At 46.8% G+C, this 19,175-nt stretch overlaps 1 protein-coding gene across 1 annotated transcript; it reads left to right on the top strand.

The window, feature by feature from the left end:
* Positions 1-13,498: 13,498 nt before the first annotated feature.
* CHST2 (carbohydrate sulfotransferase 2) lies at positions 13,499-18,496 on the top strand. Its single transcript, XM_074370088.1, has 2 exons — positions 13,499-14,287; positions 14,394-18,496. Exon 2 carries the CDS (start codon positions 14,576-14,578, stop codon positions 16,166-16,168), a length of 1,593 nt encoding a protein of 530 aa, XP_074226189.1. The 5' UTR covers positions 13,499-14,287; positions 14,394-14,575; the 3' UTR covers positions 16,169-18,496.
* The last annotated feature ends 679 nt before the right edge of the window (positions 18,497-19,175 follow it).

The raw sequence follows: 19,175 nt of genomic DNA, 5'->3' as shown, positions 1-19,175 counted from the left end.
TAGCTGGCACTGAGTTTTAGGTATAGGTGTTCAGTGTCATTTTTCCATACGGACATTCAATTGTCCAAGCAACATTTATTGAGAGACTGTCTCTGTCCTACCCTTTGGCAGTGGCAACTTTGTCACAGTTCAGGTCCAGATATGCATGAGTCTGGGATGGATCTGCCTGGTCTCTTCTAGTCCATGGTCCATTTTTCTGTCCCTGCACTTCTGTCACCCTATCTGAATAACAAGAGCTTTATACCAAGTCTTTTTTCTTTTTTAAAGGGGGAACACTTACAGGGTTTTTTAAAAGTATTTTTTATTGCTATTTTTGTTTATTTTGGGGGGCGGTGGGGAGGTAATTAGGTTTATTTATTTATTTTAATGGAGGTGCTGGGGATCGAACCCAGGACCTTGTGCATGCTAAGCACGCACTCTACCACTGAGCTCTACCCTCCAAGAGCCTTACCAGGCCTTGTATCTGCCACAGCATGCCTTCTGCTTGTTCTCCTTTGAGGTTTGCTTGGTTTTTCTTGGTCCTCAGCACTATATAACTGCCACATTTTGTAGTTAGTGGGTGTGCTGATCTGAATAACCAAGCTGATCATTAGTGGAAGCCGTATCTCCTGAGTGGCACATTTTTAAGATTTCGATATATCATCCCCAAAAGGCACTCTGGAAAAGGTGATACCAGTGTGAACCCCCAGAATCAGGTCAGAACAAGATGGAGCATGGAAGAGGACTATTTATATGTTTTGTGATTTAATTAGGTGGTGATACAGTGTTGACCTCATGCCTCCAGTAGCTGCTCAAAAATATGTGCTAAATATATGAATCTTCTGCATGAATAAAAATGCCAAGTGTAACGGCAAGCAGAATGTGTTTTTCCTGATCATCAGAACCGCATGTGTGGTTCCCACGTGGCTTTGATGTTTGAAAATAATTGATTATATACTGTTCTGAAAAGAAGGCCTAGATGCTCTCAAAAGCAAATGAGTGTCTTTAAAAGCTCTTTCTTAACTATAAAGCTTAACAACAAAAGCAAATTGTATGTATGGATATGGTTCACAGAAGCATTTCAATGGAATTATCAGATTTTGGATGCACAGAGTTGCTAGCATCTTTTGCAATGCTCATGAGCCTGGAATGGAAATATTTACTGTTAAGTTAATAAGGAAATAGCATGAAGAAGTTGTTCAGTGAGCTGGAGCTAGAGCTACAGGTTGAGTGAAACTGCTTTTGGCTGCCCAGGCATAAACACAAACCCTCAGCCACAGAGAAGCTAGTGACTGGAGGGTTAAAATTAGACACACAATCCTAAACCAAGACCCGCACGTAAAAGCCAACCAGTGGCTCCCATAAACCGTGTCTTTCATGACCTAACAATAATGAATGGGGTGATTTGGCATACAAGATGGAAAGTGTACTAAACAAGCAAACAAACAACACCACTTCTGCCTCCGTTAATGAGCATTCTGACCGTAATCAAATCACATGCAAATCGGGTGCTGTCTGCTTGAATTGTGTAACTGGAACTCGCCACAAAGGGGAAGGAATTCACAGAGTAGAATTTGTATTGTACCACGGAGACACTGAACTGAACCACTAAAGGTTAATGGAGCAGTTAAACTGAAGAAAGTTGCAAAATCAATTTTACAGCTAAGATGTTTGTACATTCCTTCATTCGTTCACTCAACAAATATTTGTTCAGTGCACTCCATATGCAAAGCACTTGTTCTAAGTCCTTAAGCCATTTTAAAGATGTATGGGACAGTATTATAAAATGTTCTGACTGGTTTCTTAAATGGCAATACATCTACTTTTCAACTGTTACATTTCCCATAAGATAGTCTTTGAGAAACTTTCAGTTCCTAGGGCAGTGTTTCTTAAAGACTAGGAACCCTACCACTCATGGTATGTCAGATTGTTTTCAGAAGAATAAGGAATAATTTTCAGTTTCAGTCTGGGGCTGGTTTGTCTTTAACTGTTTTTAATACTTGCTAAACATCTCCTCCTTTAAAAATAGGACAAAACAAACAAAAGAAAACCCCAAAACAAAGAGAGAGCATGTTTAAGCCTTTTACAGGCTATAATCTAACTAGAATTTAATAACTTCCTTTTGTTTTTTGTTATGTTTTTTTTTGGTTACTTTTCATTTGTAAAAAAATGATAATGGTTTTCCATTTATGGTGGTGATACACAATTTCTATTTAAAATAAACATGGGTTAGGTCTTGAACAGTGAATCAGATAAAAGAGAATGTTAAATAAGCAATAAAACAAGTGGTATCCGTACATGAGAAGAAGGAGTAAAAATGAAGGAGGAATGAATGAGGTTTGGAAAACTGCCCAAGGAGAAGACAGACACACATACACAACTCTGCACAGCTAACTCAGTGGTTCAAACATCAGCTACAGACAGAAAGAACTCTGGACATTGGTTGTTCTTCTTCCCGTAGTAATCACGGAAACCTTCCTGGAGGAAGCTTTTCAGCGTGTCTATAGATGGGGATTGGAGCCAGGAGCCTTGCAAAATGGGGAAATGACTGAAAACCTGAGGGTCAAGGCATGCACTGCAGTTGACAGGGGTCCCCCAGTTTAAGTGTGCATCTGAATCGGCTAGAGGGCTTCTCTAGGACCCTACCCTTGGAGATAATGATTCAGTGGGTCAGGAGAGGAGAGTGTTTAAATGCCACTTTGAGAAAGTCCTTGGAGCACAATTTGAGAGGGGCTGTGAATCTAGAGAACAGATACAGAGCTGGAGGTCAGAACCCTCTGAGCACAGAGTCAGCATCCCTCTGGTGATCACAGACTTGTAATTCCCCTGGGTGGTTTCCCCTTTCCTGGGCTCTGCACTGCAACCCTGGACAAGATCAGTTTCAGTACGTGTATGTATCTCTCACATTGCCCATGAAGCTTAGACACATATTTGCTACCCATCTGGCGGTGTTTTTGTGGGAGAGATTGGGAGGAGAATGCTTGGATGTGGGAAGGTGGAGACAGAAGATCTTCTTTTTTGAGTCGTCATTTCATGCTTTCTCTATAAACCTAGTGCAGGGCTAGGCATCCAGTGGTCCTTGGAGGACACCATGAAATAAGGATGCTAAAATTCTACTGGACCTAGCTATTCATGGGCAAAATTAGTGCTTCATTTCCTGTCTTCTTGGAATTTCTACCCTTCTCTGGTGGGAGGTTGCCAGGGTGAGCATCTGTAAATTGCTTTGAAAGTGAACCATGATTGTGCAAAGAGATGACACTGTGTATCTTCTACTGACAGCAAGAACTGGTGATGTGGGGAGACTTGTAGGTGAATAAAGGCTTTCTGAATCAAGAGGAACCATGGGATTAGATTAAATGTGAACCCCCAAAGCACATAGTGCATATTCAGCACTTTGACTTGAACTACCAGATGGATAATAATCTGTTAGGGGATATTCTGAGTGGGTTATTTAAAAGGATGCAAAAGACTGCTGACCCAGGCTGGGACTGTGGGCAAGCTGTGGGCACATCTGCAGCGACTGAGCACATATTTCCGAGGGTTTCCTTCAGAACATAAGTAAACAGTTGCCTGCCTGAGTGACATGGGAGTTTCACAAGGGCTGTAAACACACAAGCTGATGGCCAATATGGTTGGACAAATCCAGCTGTTTGCAGAAACAATGCCATTCAGCCAAAACATACCAGATGGCACCATCTCTCTCAGGCTCTTCTCCAACATAGCACACTGAGCAGAAGGGCAAAACTTGAGAGATGGACCCCCAAGGGCTCTGATGTGGTGACACCGGCAAAAATGCTGCAAATAGGGGAAGGTGCTGTGGCTTCCACATCATTATAGACAGAATTCAACAGGCCAGCGATCCAGAAGCTTCCAGAGCAGTGCCATGCATATTAAGTGAGAAGAATTAATTTCACCCGAGGGAGAGGGCTTCCTTCTGCCATCAGTGACTGTTAGTTCCACTTTGCCAGCAGTCAGAAGCAATGCCACGGGTTATGATGCTGTCCATCAAGTCTTCATTCTCTGGGCAGAGTCTAGGCGGTGGCGATGGCTGGACGTTGGTTCTCCATGATGAGCAGAAAGCGATGGCCCGAAACAGGAGGTCTAAAGCCCACCAGCCGCCCACGCTCTGGGCAGAGGAGATTTGGGGGAGAAAGAAACAAGATAACCATCACTAAAATGGTAATGGAAAAATACACCTAGATGAACCCAGGTATTTGTTATAAAAATCAAAACAGATATGTTAGTACAATACATCCTTAATTTCTTGACGTTGCATTGGAATTTCAAGTCAATTAAATCCTGAAATAAAGAGAAATGAGGCATTGGCTGGAGAGGAAAAGAATGATATATTTTCATACGAAGGCTAGGAGTTTAGGTATTTATTGGATTGGAATTTGACCTGGGGTATTCAAAAGCAGATTGTCTCCCGAAACTGTAAGTGGAGCATGGATTTGCAGGAGAAACTTTTCTGCATAATGTGTTGCGTCCTAACAATGAAATCTTGCATAAAAATAGACAGTTAACAAGAAAAAGGAAAAGAAAACAATTCAACAAATCAACAAAACATTCTGTGCTCTCGAAATGGATGTGGCAGAATCTGTGCTTAAGCAGAAAGGTTGTTCCTTTGAAGTAAGTCAAACCACATGTTATGTTGTGACTGAGTAAAGAGAAATCTGGAGAAGGACAAAGCATTATGATCTGAAAATTAATGAGACGTTACATTTTGAGCCAAAATTGCATCCAACTTTTCGGCATGTAACAAGGCAAGATCTGAGCCAAAGTATAAAGAATTGACATCAAACTTTGGGAATTCAGAACTCAGATGCTGAAATAGATGATGAGTGTGGGGAGGACCAACCACAGACTGAGGAGATGCAGAATGAAACAATCTAGGTTGAGACCCCTTTTCCTCCTCTGAAATTTTTCACCGATTGGATTTTCTATCTTGTGACTGCCAAAACAATGTATGCGTGAAATTGTACATTCTCCCTTGTTCACCGATGCACCATAGAAATGACACACATAAGCACGAAGGTCATCTGTGGAAAATTGCTGTGTTTCTGCGTAATAACCTGCCTGTAAGTTACAAGAATGGAGGTAATGCTGCCCGGAATGGAATTTGCTTTTGTTCGTGGCAACGAGCACCATGAGACTCAGGAAGGGGCCCAGAAAAGCAACCGATGTACAGTGTATTGCTTCTGTAATTAAGTGCGGCCGTAATCTCTTTTTCTTTCTATTTAATGCAAGTGAGGGAGCTATTTCTGTTGTTTTTGGTAAATACAGAAGCTGAGAGTGATGGACGAGTTTTGGAAACGTGTCAGTATTACTTTACTTATTTTTGTGCCAAGAACAGGCCCTCATGTGGTTGTGCAGGTTTCGCTCTGCACGAAGGCTCCTGCTCACGAGCTGCGAGCCCTGGTCCGCACCTGGGGCAGGGACGGTGGGGAGGAAGGCGTTTCTTATTAATATGTGTGCTAGCAGCTGTGCCAGATGAAGCCTCTACTAGCCACCTGATAATCTTATGAAACAGAAAAAAGGAGTGATAAACCAGCCCCCTACCTGCGTGACCCTAAGTTATTTATTATAGATGTTTCCACTCATTTAAATACCAGAATGGCTGCTACCAGGCTCCCCAAACTCTGATGTGCAGATCAGTCACTCAAGGATCTTGTTAAAATCTGGATTCTGATGGAAGTCATCTCGGGCCTGAGATTCTGCATTTCTAACAAGTTCTCAGGTGACCTTGATTCAGCTGATCCACCGACCACATTTCGAGAAGCAAGTCCCAGGGGATGTCAAGTCCCACGAATCCCAAGGTCAGCTCCTGCTGCGAAGTCCCCATCCTCTCTTCTAACCACTGAACCCTCCTCCCCATCTTCTACCCTTGCAAACTTCAACCAGAATGCTCCCTACCTTGAAAAAAGCCCTCGCCAAACCAGACCCCCAAATGTCCCTACCGAAGAAGGGGTTGAGAAAATGATATGGCGTCCTTCTTTCCTGCAGACCCGGAGTTCATTCCTCCTGAAGGAGAAGAGTCCTTATTGTTTTCTGAGCACTCTGAGCCACGCCGTGTGCCTCCTATACCTGGATTTTTCTAGCCATTTGGAGAGACAGCTATTAATATCCTAATATTACAGATGGAAAATTGAAGCCCAAGGAGATGACAGACCTTGTCCAAGAACATAGAACTCGTAAGTCAACTTGTAGGAAATTTAATCCAGGGTTCATTTCAAATTCTGTATATGAGTCACTACATCTTGTTTCTGAATCTCAAGGAACTTAATTTCTTCTGTCAGTAAAGAGAGAGTTTTCCAGTTGATAGCCTTTTATCAGAGATAGTGGTACCTGAGGTAGAAGTCACATTGAAGGCAGGGGGTATATCACACTAGACAGCCCTTTATTTGTTTTAAACAGAATTCTATTACTGCACAGCCATGTGGATGTCCCATGGAGTTTCTATTAATGTGATGTTATCTCTGCTTCCTCATGACAGTTGATTTTGGTGACTGGTTGATTATTTTTAAAGCACTTATGATCATGGACTAAAACCTCAGTGTCAAAGCTCCTTCAGTTTTTCAAATATTGTGTTTCAAAATACAGTGAGAGCCGCTCCTGACTGATCAGGACCAGGTGAGAGATGGATCCAGGTGAGGGGTTGGCCATCGCCTAAGGGGTATAGAGAGGACGAACCCCTGAGTACCCAACTGTCAGGGGACAGGCTGTCCATGGAGAGAACAGGTTTGCTCCAAGGAGCAATTTCTGGGAACTGGAGCTCCAGTCTGGGGATGAGGGCGGTGGTCAGAGCAAGGCATGCTGCACACTCCCCAGTCAACCCCATTTAGTGTGTTCTTAACTCCTGAGTCCTGGGAAACTGAGGGGGGAAGTAGGGGGAATTAAATGATTTTCCAAATGCTTCAAGACCACTTTCTAGCTGAAGATAGCGCAAGACACAGCTCTGGCCGCTGCTGGGAGATGTTTGGCGTGGAGATGCAGGAAGAGTTGACAGAAGCTGAGTCTCTTATTTGCAGGCAGTAGTTTCTCCAAGTAGCCTCTTCCTAGAGGAGATTCATCCCGGTACACGTGGGCATGATGATAGCTTCACGCAGCCTGCGGAGATGGGGCAGCGGGCCCTACCATCGGAGGGTGGACGTAGCCCGCACTAAAGTACCTTTACTGAACTGAGCGTTGACGTTACAATGTTAGATTGCATTGACGGCCTATAAGAACCAGCACCTTCTGCCCCAACTCTACAGTTATTTTTATTGTAGAACATAGAGACATATTTAAGGAAACAGGGCACTTTCTATACTGCATAATTCCTTTTTAAGGACCCATAGTAAATTAGCCAATAAATATTGTTTGAGCACTTAGATGTCAGATACAGTGCCAGTGTTGGGAATAAAGCAGTGAAGAAGGAAATCACATGAATGCATTTTCTTGTATTTATCTTTGCGGGCTACCTCAAATTCCTACTATCTTTTTTGAATGTGGGGCTGTAATTAAATGGTAATAAAAGGGCCCAGTACGTCACAGGTTGAATAAGTGCCCCAATCAATCTTAGTGTGAGATAGTGAGAAATATATATATTGGTCTCTGCCCCAGGACACAGCACTGCTAAACCATTGTAGTTTCCTAAGTCAGAAGAGCACTAGGAACATCTTTTGTTCTAATGAAGTCACTCTGGGTGGGCTCCTGGGTGGCTCCTGGATGGGGGCTGGTCACCAGAAAGACCAAGCCATGATTAGACACTTAGAATTTCCAGCCCCAGTCCACATCTTCCAGAGAGGGAAGAGAGGCTGGAAATGGAGTTAACCATTGGTCATGACTACATGAGGAAGCCTCCTTGAATTCCAGTAGCAGGGGCTTCAAGAAACTTGCATGTCGTTGGTGGCACTGGGAGGTGCTGGGAAGACGGTGCGCCCGCAGGGGGCGTCTCCCCACATACCTTGCCCTTTGCATCTCTTCCATCTGGCTGTTCATCTATATTCTTTATCATAACCTTTTATAATAAACCAATAAACACAAGTAAACTTTTCCTAAGTTCTGTGAGCCGCTCTAGTAAATTAATTGAACCCGAGGAGGGGGTCGCCGGAACCTATTACTTATGACCAGTTAGCCAGAATCCCAGGCAACAATCTGGATTTGTGATTGGCAGCAGAAGTGTGGGGCAGTCTAGTGGGACTAAGCCCTTGACCTCTGGGCTCTGATGCTATCTCCAGGTAAATAGCATCAGAATTAAGTTGCTGGACACCACCTGGTGCCACAGAATTGCTTGGTGCGGAGGGAAAAAAATCCACACATTTGGTGACCAGAAGTGTCAGAAGTGAAGTAAGTAGTCAAGTGTTCTGTGAATAGTAAAGGAGAAAGACACTGGTGGAAAACTGGCTTTTTCCAGTCCAGTTGGTGATAAATGAGTCCAGAGAAAGGTGTGAGTGGTGAGGTCAGTGATGCTGATGCAGAGGCTGGAGTTTCTTAGGATGCCTGGCTGGCGAGATCCTAGAATTTAAAGGTGGGAACTCAAAAGAGAAAGCACTGCTTTAAGGGCAGATGGAGAACAAGGCACAAAGACAAAGCATGAATGAAATCAAATCTGGAATTAGGCAGTAAGTCACTGTGCCAACCACGAAGTTTTGTTTGTAAGTAACAGAAGTTGACTCTCACAAATTTAATGGGGGGATGGGGAGAGGAATTTGTGGATGCCTTTGGAGTAGCTCACAAAATTTAAAGAAAAACCAAATAGTGGGCTTAAAAGGGACAGGGTCCCTTCTGAGAGAATAATGGGACATCTCTCTAGGGTCCACTTTTGGGATGGGAGGGCAGCAACTGTTTTCCATCTTTTGGTCTCTCTGATGAAGATATAGATTGCCTGGGACATAGTAGGAGCTCAGTGTCTACAGACTGACTGAAAGAATGAAAATGAATGCAACTTTCATCTAATTTGCTGAGCCCAGAGCACATACATTCCCCCTGGGAGGAGGGGGGCGGGTTTCTTGGTCGAAGTTCCCACCAAAGCCACATACAATGGGGTGGAGTCTTTCAGACATTGTTACCAAAGGAAGGAAGAATGGATGTGGGTGGGCAGAACCCAAGGGGATGCCCACTACAGGCAGCAAGAAATGGCTGGCACACTAGAGAAGATGGTGTCTAGTCTGGCAGAGGAAAATCTCTCCTGGTCCAGTTAGCCCATCCCTGTCTGCCAACGTCTGGGAGGGAAAACTGCAGAAAGAAATGCCAAGGTTTTGTTGCCAATCTTCGAGGTGAGAGCCAGGAGGTAGATGGCTGGTCCAGGTCTCAAAGGCAAAGATGCAGAAAGGCTGAGCACATGCGGGTGGAGCCTGGGGAGGAGAGAGTGGTGCTCAAACAAGGACAACACCTGGGGGACACGCTTGGTGATGAGCACGTAAGTTGCCGGAGAAGTAAGCCTGAGCACTCTTCTTCTATAACATCGTTTCCGGGCTTCTTAACAGATGGCTTTTCGAAGTCTAATGTTAAGGACATCTCTTCAGGTATTGTAAAAATATCCCCAGGGCTTCTGCACTTGCTGTATCGTCTGCACGCAATGCCCTTCCCTCAGTTTTTTTTCTTTTTTTTAAAAAATGGAAGTATAGTTGATTTATGATATTGTGTTAGTTTTGGTGTACAGCAAAGTGATTCAGATATATATGTGTGTGTGTGTGTGTGTGTGTGTGTGTGTGTGTGTGTATTCAGATTCTTCTCCATTATAGGTTATTACAAGATATTGAATACAGTTTCCTATGTTGTAAGTAGGTCCTTGCTGTTTATCTATTTTATATACAGGAATGTGTATAATGTTAATCCCACACTCTGAGTTTAACCCTCCTTCCTCCCCCTTTGGTAACCATAATTTGTTTTCTATGTCTGTGAATCTGTTTCTACTTTGTAAATAAATTGATTTGTATTATTTTTTAGATTACACATGTAAGTGATACCCAGTTTTCACCTGGCTGCCTCCTTATTCTTTGCAAAGGTCACCTCCCTTTGCAAAGGTCACCTCCCTTTGCAAAGGTCACCTCCCCTTTGCAAAGGTCACCTCCCCAATGTAAAGGAGTTGCTTCCAGTCACCTGCAACATTGATCTATTTTATTTTTTCCATAGCACCTATCTGTTGAAGTGCACGTATACCAAGTCTCCCATTCCAGGGTGTAAATTCTGTGAAAGTAGGGACCAGGCCTGTCTGTTTCACTTTTGCTTCCCACAGAGTTAGACTAGCACCTTTTAGGTGCTTAATAAATATTTATTAAATCATTCTTATATTTCTAAGACAAACCTAGCTTGATTGCCACACTTAGATTTGTTTTGCTGATATTTTATTTAGGAGTTTAACATATATATTAATCAGTGAAAAGAACCTATTTCTCTGAAAACCCTCTCTAGTTATACCCTTGAATGAGCTGGAGAAGAAGTCCCTCTTCTTCTATTCTCTGGAAGAGTTTGTATAAGGTGGAAATTATCTAGCCCTTAAAAGTCTGGTAGAACTCTCCCATAAAGCCCTCTGGGACCGTTATTTTTCTTATTTAAAATGACTGACTGCTTCATTTCCTTCACAATCATAAGAGTATTCAGGCTATATCTTTTTGTTTTTTTTGCATTTAAGGCAAGCCCCCCCCCCCCCAATTCTTCCCCCTTGGACTTGACTATTTCATTTCAGTTTTTAAACTAAATTAAATAGACTGGTTACCTCTGGAGGTTCCTGGGCTCCATAATGAATTCATGAATATTCATTGTATTATTTAAAATCATATAAAATAGAAAAGGGCCACCCTCTAACTAATGGCAACTGTGGTTTATCCTTTCAATCAAGGATTATGATTAATCTAATTCTGTGCACTGAAGTTCCACTGAAAATGCATGTTTGCTGAAACTGAGTGACTGAATCTATCTTGATGTCCAGGGGCAGGCATTCCTGAGGTGAAACTTGCAGCTCCCCAGCGACACGGACAGGCCTGGACAGGAACTGTCCGGGCACTGCAGCCTTACATCTTTTCCCAGTGCAGACTATGGAGGAAGGTCTGGGAAGATCTGTCACATTTCACAGGTGGGGCACTGGGCCTAGGGCACCCCAGAATGTTAGGTCCCCTCTCTGCCCAAGATTAGATAAAAGCCACAGCAAGTTTCCAACAGCAGTTTCCTTTCCACATCCCAGATAGCAGAGAAGAGAGAGACCGAGGAGCATCCTGGAAAAGACTGAATTGCAATGAACTCAACAGTGAGCTGAAGGACAGACCTGTGGCATGACTGGCTTCGCTGCCAATGAAATCATGTAGCTTATTATATGCCTGGGTCATGATTGTACTAAAGGGATAAGTGGATTAAAATGAAAGGACTTGCTGAACAAATGTGGGAAGGAAGGCATTATCAAGTCTTTGGATGTCATCAGTTGTAACAAAGTTGGGAATTAACTGACATGGGGCAATATGGCAAAATATTTGCAAACAAGGAGAGGGTGGAGATGCTGGAACCTGTACATTTATGCCAGCTGAGCGCTCACTGTGGGGGCGTCTGGCAAATGGATTTTCTATTTTGCCAACTTCAGCGAAGTGTTACAAAAGTGCAGACAAAATTGTGTCTATGCAAACAATTGTTTAAAAAAGGGTCCATCCATCAAATAACTGCAATTCACATGCTTTCTGAGTAACCACAAAGCCAGGGACTAAATTTAAAATATTAGACATTATTTTTTTTGGAACCATGCTGAATACTAACACTGAGATTTTCTTTTCTCCTCAATTTCTTCTCTCTTCCATCAGTTTTTGAATGTGTCAATATCACTTTAGTTTTTGTGGGAAAAGAGTAGAGGGAAGAAGTGACAGGGATAGAGACAGCACAGGAAGGAAAGTGGGTGGGTCTAGAAATGCAGAGACGTGATGTCACTCAGTTAAACTATCATCTTCGCCTGAAGACAGCAGTTAAAAACGTCTGTCTGTCCTGAACGCTCCCAGAGATAATGCTATGCTACTTGGGAAAGCTGCGTTTAAAATTCGATCTCTATTATCCCACTATTTGCATAAAATCTGTCCTAGAAACATCTCATCCTTATACTTTATTTGAACCACAGGGGGAAAAATGATCTAAACTCTACTGTGGCATTATGGATCTTTCTGGGAAATGAGGCTAAGTCAAGTTCTTTGAATATTTTTCTACCCTGAAACCTCAAATGAATTAAGTCACTTTCCAAGAATCCTTGCACTTCCAAGATTCTGTAAGACTCAGTGTAGAATAATGGCACAAACAACATTTCAAATTTAGAAGGATCTTCTGGCTGAGAGACGCTACATCAAATAGTTCAAAAATAAATACGCCCTAACTTTGTCAAACTTCTAAAAAGTCCATCGGGACAGGACGCAGAAAAACGCCTCCAGGAGATCAGTCTGTTAGCTTCTGGCACCGTGGCGATTCGTAGTGATTCAGCCTGGGGCTCACGTGAGATTTAATCATCTGGACATCTAACTCCCCATCACTGTTCAGTTATGGAGGTTATTACAATTGTCTCCATTTCGCGGATGAAACTGAGCTATGGCTTAGTCTCCTTTGGTGAGGCGAGGCGAGGCGGGGCGAGGCGGGGCAGGGGAGAGAGAGCGAGCGAGACCCACACAGAAAGCGGTTCCTCATTGTCTTAAAGTACTTAAACCAACTGAAAATGATCTACTTCCAACAACGGCGTTTCCTTTAGGGTCAAGTCATTTGATCTCATCTCTAAAACCAAGAAGCAAGATAAGTATTTTACTGTAAATCAGAACAAAGAGTCACCCCCGACCCCCATCACCCCAGTTCCCGAGGACGTCAGTCACAGAGGACGCAGCATCACGAGCGGAGCTTGGGAGAGCGTCTGGCTGCTGGGGGCGTAATAAAACCGAAGAGGCCCTCTTCATAGGTGGAGTAAAGCTGGGAGAAGACGCCCCGCCGGCACACTCCTCCGGAAAACTGAAGCGTCTTCTTTGACCCCAGGGTCAGAAAGATTTATTACTTCCTCGGTGAGGGAGAAGCCTTACGCCAGCTGGAACGGGCGAGCTGGGAGCGGGAAGCCTGAGAGCGGCGCTCGGCGTCCTCGGAGCGCTCCGGGGGGCGGGTGCGTCCTCGGTTCCCGGAGGGGCCCGGCGGTGCCGACCCACAGGAAGAGTGGAGTGGGAAGCCGCTGGGGAGTTTCTGCCCAAACTTTATCGCTAACTCTTTCCGAGAGCAAAAATGTGCGGTTGAGTCCGGCAGCCGCACGCAGAATCCAAGTTTCCCAGAGGTCGGGGCGCCCGAGCGCTTCGAACCCCGTGTCCACGCCATGGCGCTTGGCGCACTGACTGCTACGGCCTCGGCCGCGCGGATGGCGGCCCAAGCGGCGCCGCTGTAAATCGGCACCCGCATCTCCAACCCCCAAGGCGGCGGTGGCGGGAGTTGAGTGCCGCGAAGGGGGCGGGCACGGGACGCGCGGAGGAGGAGGGCAGCGCGGTGAAGGGGAGGAGCCGCAGCGACAGACGGCGGCGCGCACCAACCCGGCGTCTGCTGGCAGGAGCCGCGCAGAGGCTGGCCCGAGCGCGTTGCAGCGGCTCGGCGTAGGGAGAGTCGGGTAGCAGCATCCTCCTGGGCGCTGCTTTCGCGGGGCGGCGGCAGCGGCAGCAGCGGCGAGGGCTTTCTCTGCCCAGTTACCTTATTGGCCTGAAGAGTCTGGTGTCGGGTGCGGGGTGGGCAAAGGAGCGCTGCGGACCCCAGCTCCTTTGCCTAGAGCTGTGTGTGTCGGGGGTTTCCGGGCCAGTCGGAGGCTACGGAGCGGCCGGGGCTGCCGGCAATGCCCGCCCGGGCATCCTCTGGGTGATGGAAGAAGCAGCTGCCGCCACCGCCGCTGCAGGGTCACGCTGCGCCCCATCCACCGCCGCCAGAGAGATGGGAAGATTCGGGGCGCGGAGGCCGAGAGCGAGAGAGGCGGAGCCGCTTTGCCGGGAGCTGGGTCCCGTATAAGCCCCCTTCCCCCCACCTCCCCCAGCCAGCTTCGTCCCCCAGAGCGAGGAAGGAAGCTACACTCCCGAGAGGGCGGCCGAGCGCCGCTGGAGCCTGGCTCACTGGGCTCAGCGGAGCCCAGAGCAGGGCTCCGGGCCCGGTGAAAGTTTCCTTTCCTCAGCCGCAGGGCGTCCGCTGCCCGGAAACTCTGCCCAGAGGTTGGGCTGCCGACTCCCGTAGCTCCCTCTGAGGCGCGGGGACCCCCAGCGGAAAACAGCGCTCGCGAAATCAAGGAACGAGTGACAGCAGGACAGACCGCCGGGCCGTAATCCCGGGCCGTTCCGGGGCGCGCCCGCGGCTCCAGGTGAGCGGGGGAGCCAGGCAGACCCGAGGGTGGGCGTTACTTAGGGGGAAGAGGCGGTTGGGGAGGAGGACTGGGGCGCACGGGCTTACTCTGCTTCTCCTGGCAGGTCCCTCTCGGAGCCGCTGCCATGGGAGAGCCAGCCCTGGGCGCCGGGGACCAGCCGCCGTTGCTGCCGCGCCCGCCTCGGAGCCGCGGCCCCAGTCCCCGCGCACGAAGCCGGGCCGCTACGTCCCGCTCCCGGGTTGCACGGCCGCCTCCGCCGCGCTGCCGGCCGGGGCAGTACCTGTGATGAGCCGCAACCCGCCGCGAGCCCTGCCTGCCGGCGCGCCCCCTCGTTTGCTCCCGGCCGCGCCTGCTGCCGGGCCGCGCGCCTTGCTCCCGCCGTGGCCCCGGCGCCCGGGTCGCCGCTGGCCCGCCTCCCCGCTCGGAATGAAAGTGTTTCGTAGGAAGGCGCTGGTGCTGTGCGCGGGCTACGCGTTGCTGCTGGTGCTCACCATGCTCAACCTCCTGGACTACAAGTGGCACAAGGAGCCACTGCAGCAGTGCAGCCCCGACGGGCCTCCGGGTGCAGTGGCAGGCGCGGCTGCGGGCAGCTTGGGACGCCCAGGGCCACCTCCAGCCGTGCCGCCCCGCGCACACACCCGCTTGGATCCCCGTACCCCGTACCGCCTTCCGGTCGCCGCCGTCGGAGCGGCTCCGGCAGCCGGGGCCGGCGCGGCAGGGGCAGCAGTCCCTCCTGGTAATGGTACTCGGGGCACGGGGGGCAGCGGGGACAAGCGGCAGTTGGTGTACGTGTTCACTACGTGGCGCTCAGGCTCGTCTTTCTTCGGCGAGCTTTTCAACCAGAACCCCGAGGTGTTCTTCCTCTACGAGCCAGTGTGGCACGTGTGGCAAAAACTGTACCCAGGGGACGCCGTTTCTCTGCAAGGGGCGGCGCGGGACATGCTGAGCGCTCTCTACCGCTGCGACCTCTCGGTCTTCCAGCTGTACAGCCCCGCTGGCAGCGGGGGTCGAAACCTCACCACACTGGGCATTTTTGGAGCTGCCACCAACAAGGTGGTGTGCTCGTCGCCACTTTGCCCCGCCTATCGCAAGGAGGTCGTGGGACTGGTGGACGATCGCGTGTGCAAGAAGTGCCCGCCGCAGCGCCTGGCGCGCTTCGAGGAGGAATGCCGCAAGTACCGCACGCTGGTCATCAAGGGCGTGCGTGTCTTCGACGTGGCCGTGTTGGCGCCACTGCTGCGCGACCCGGCCCTAGACCTCAAGGTCATCCACCTGGTGCGCGATCCCCGTGCTGTGGCCAGCTCACGCATCCGCTCGCGCCATGGTCTCATCCGTGAAAGCCTGCAGGTGGTGCGCAGCCGGGACCCGCGAGCCCACCGCATGCCCTTCCTGGAGGCCGCTGGCCACAAGTTGGGTCCCAAGAAGGAAGGCATGGGAGGGCCAGCAGACTACCATGCCCTTGGCGCCATGGAGGTCATCTGCAACAGCATGGCCAAGACGCTGCAGACGGCCCTGCAGCCCCCTGACTGGCTGCAAGGTCACTACCTGGTGGTGCGGTATGAGGACCTGGTGGGAGACCCCGTCAAAACCCTACGGAGGGTGTATGACTTCGTTGGGCTGCTGGTGAGCCCCGAAATGGAGCAGTTTGCCCTCAACATGACCAGTGGCTCGGGCTCCTCTTCCAAGCCTTTTGTGGTGTCCGCACGCAACGCCACGCAGGCCGCCAACGCCTGGCGGACTGCCCTCACCTTTCAGCAGATCAAACAGGTGGAGGAGTTTTGCTACCAGCCCATGGCCGTGCTGGGCTACGAGCGGGTCAATAGCCCCGAGGAGGTCAAAGACCTCAGCAAGACCCTGCTCCGGAAACCCCGACTCTGAGAAGGGTTCCAGGGAGACCTGACTCCCTGTGGAGACACCCTCAGGAGGATTGTGGTGTGTTTCAACAAAAACAGCCCAGATCCAAACTGAGGAAGCCCACATATTCTGTTATAGATACGTAATATAAATAACCACACAGGCACTTGCTGTCAATGTTTTGAGTCATTGAGTTTCAAGGAACAGCCACAGTACACACACATCTCAGAAAAGGCAAGACTTGAAAGTTCAGACCAGCCTCCCCTCCTCTTCTCTGCACTACCTTTTCTCCTTTCCCTTTGCTCCCGTTTCTTACCCTCTCCTCTACCTTCCATTTTAAAGTGGGATGTTGATTAAATCAAGATCCAGTAACCCCGATCTTGTTTACAAAATGTTCCTTTATCTGTGAACATGTAAAAGAGTCATTTGGATGTGGAGGTTGGGGTGGAGAAAGGGGAAGTGGTCCAGGAGCAAAATGCCCCATTGGGCAAACTAAACCAAGGAGGCATTCTTCTAAAGTAGACTTGTGTAAAAAACAAAGGTTATATGTGAGTATTAATAAAGAAGGTAATAAATAATATTCCTTTTTTTTATATTTGCCTCCGTTACTTTGGATTTACCTGTGTTACTTGTCCTGTGCAGCTTCAGACAGAATCTGCTTCCCCTCCCGCCACCCCTTCTGCCCGTTTGTTTCCTAGAAAACAGCCACGATGGGTGGGAACAGCTTCTGATTCCTTGATAAGAACCTTGGAGTTGTTTTCTCACATGTAAATCACAGCCTGTCAGGTGCCCAGGAATGGGAACAAATCTTCAAATTCTAAAGGCAAAAACCAAGCAGGGCAGCGGAGGAAAAAGCACAGGGCTACTTTCCTCTTCCACTTGGAGCACAGAAAGGAAGAAGCAACCTCTTAGGATTTGAAGGCACTCGGTTTTGATTACTATTGAGACGGGGAAACCTTGAAGCAGAGACTGATGTTTTGGTCCTGTGTTTAGTTCAGAAAAAGGATTTTTTTTTTTAAAAGTATGTGATTTAAGAAACTTACGATGATGAGAACACAAACCTCAAAAATTAGTGTGAACATTGTGTTGGCAACAGTAGCAACTTCTTTGATTAGAAAAGTGACAGAAAGTGTATGTGTTTGGAGTGTGTTTCAGCTTCTGGCACAGTCCATGGAGGCATATGAAAAGGGAAGTTTTATCTGAGAACTGTAAGGGCACCTACAAGCTTTTCCCCTTTTCTTGGCTTCCCAACCAAATTAGTGCAAAAGAGAAATGTGAATTTTTATTTATTTATTTATTTTTTATTGAAGTATAGTCAGTTACAGTGTGTCAATTTCTGGTATACAGCATAATATCCCAGCCATGCACATGTATACATATATTTGTTTTCATATTCTTTTTCAGAGAATGTGAATTCATACTGGTTTACCTGGAATGTCCGGGGGGCCCATTGCCTTTCCTTATAATGTTTCCTAAAAGTAAAATTGCAAAGAAGTTACAACATGTTGCTGACAGTATAAGGCTTCAACCAAGAGCTCCTTTTAGATAGGAAAAATAAGTTACAGGAAAGAGGAAACAAAAATGAATTATGAATTAGTATGTTGGATTTTTGAGATTTGTTAATTTCCAGGGGAAAAACCATTGCAATTTTCCTGCAGTGGTACTGGTGTTGCTGCTGTCCTGAGCCCATTTGTACTGAAGCATTCTGCAGAATGTTGTATTGTGATAAGCAGTTATGAAGCCTAAATAGGAACAAGAGAGTATAGTTATATATTACATTAAATACGGTACAAGTTCAAGCTCATTCTGACTTTATTTTACAATAATTGATTGTGAGATCTGTGCAAACCAATCTATCGGTTAAATGCTGAAGATTTTATTTCAAGGAAAATACGATGAAAAATAATATGTACATGGGAAATATTTTAACACAAGATGAATCTTAAGTATAATTTTCATTATGGTGTGCAATTAACTACACTCAATTTCTGAGATAAAGAAGCACAGAGGTTAAAAAAAGGATGTATTTAGCAGTGGATTTTATAGCACATTCTAGAATGGTTATTTCTTGATTTACTAAAATAGTTTATAGTGTGTTTATTAAGCCAGATTACAGCTTAGTAACCAGATTGATCATGGTTTCTATGATATTTTCATGGTAGTGTCTATACTGAATCATCTTCAGCAGCAGTGGAATATCTGTAATAGCTTTAATTTAAGAATACTTCAACATTAAATGAACAAAATAAATATTAATGTTCAATGACTATAGATGAAACAGGTTTAGCAGGAAATGAAGACAGCATCATTAAAAAGCAACCACTCTGAATAAAAGAACCATTTAAAAACAAATTTCATGTGGCATTAGAATCAACTCTTTTCACTTAATCACAGTAAAATTCGTGCTGAGTTTTTTGGAGTGACGGATTTTTAAGCAGTTGAATTAATTCATTTTTCTCTCAGTATATCCAAGGACTTTGCGTGACAGTGGAATTTAGCTCTTGTATGTTAAATCTTTTTGGCTCTTGTATATTAAAAAAACGTGAGATGCCACGTAGAGGCTTTGCAGCCGGCAGCACGTTCGTGGTCTCTGCTCAGATGAAATTTTAAGCAAAACATCAACAGTTCTCCCCTTGCTGTGTCTGTACGGGGTTTCCGCCTGTAATTCCCTTGTTTTGAAGCAGCTGCCTTCTCTCCCCCCACCACTCCCGGGCTCTGTAATTTGACAGGGTGAATTGTTGCTCCGGAGATTTGTACCAAGCTGCATTCTAGGAAAGGGAGACAGGTGTAGTTCCCACTAACGGCCAAGATAGTCATATCAATGACATTCAGCTTCTCGGGTTTGAGAAGGAAAGAAGCAGTTTTTGGCGTTAATAAGCTTCTGTCAGCCCTGGTACAGGCAGACCGGGGCCACACCAAATTGCTACAGCGCCTGTGACAATTTCTGAGACAGCAAATGTGAAAGAGATCCTTTCGTGGTTCCCGACTGGGCAATATGTCCACTGGCAGGAGGAAATATTCTTCAGGGCGG

This window comes from Camelus bactrianus, chromosome 1 (assembly GCF_048773025.1).
Source record: "Camelus bactrianus isolate YW-2024 breed Bactrian camel chromosome 1, ASM4877302v1, whole genome shotgun sequence".
NCBI lineage: Eukaryota > Metazoa > Chordata > Mammalia > Artiodactyla > Camelidae > Camelus > Camelus bactrianus.
This window is presented reverse-complemented; position numbering and strand designations above follow the sequence as displayed.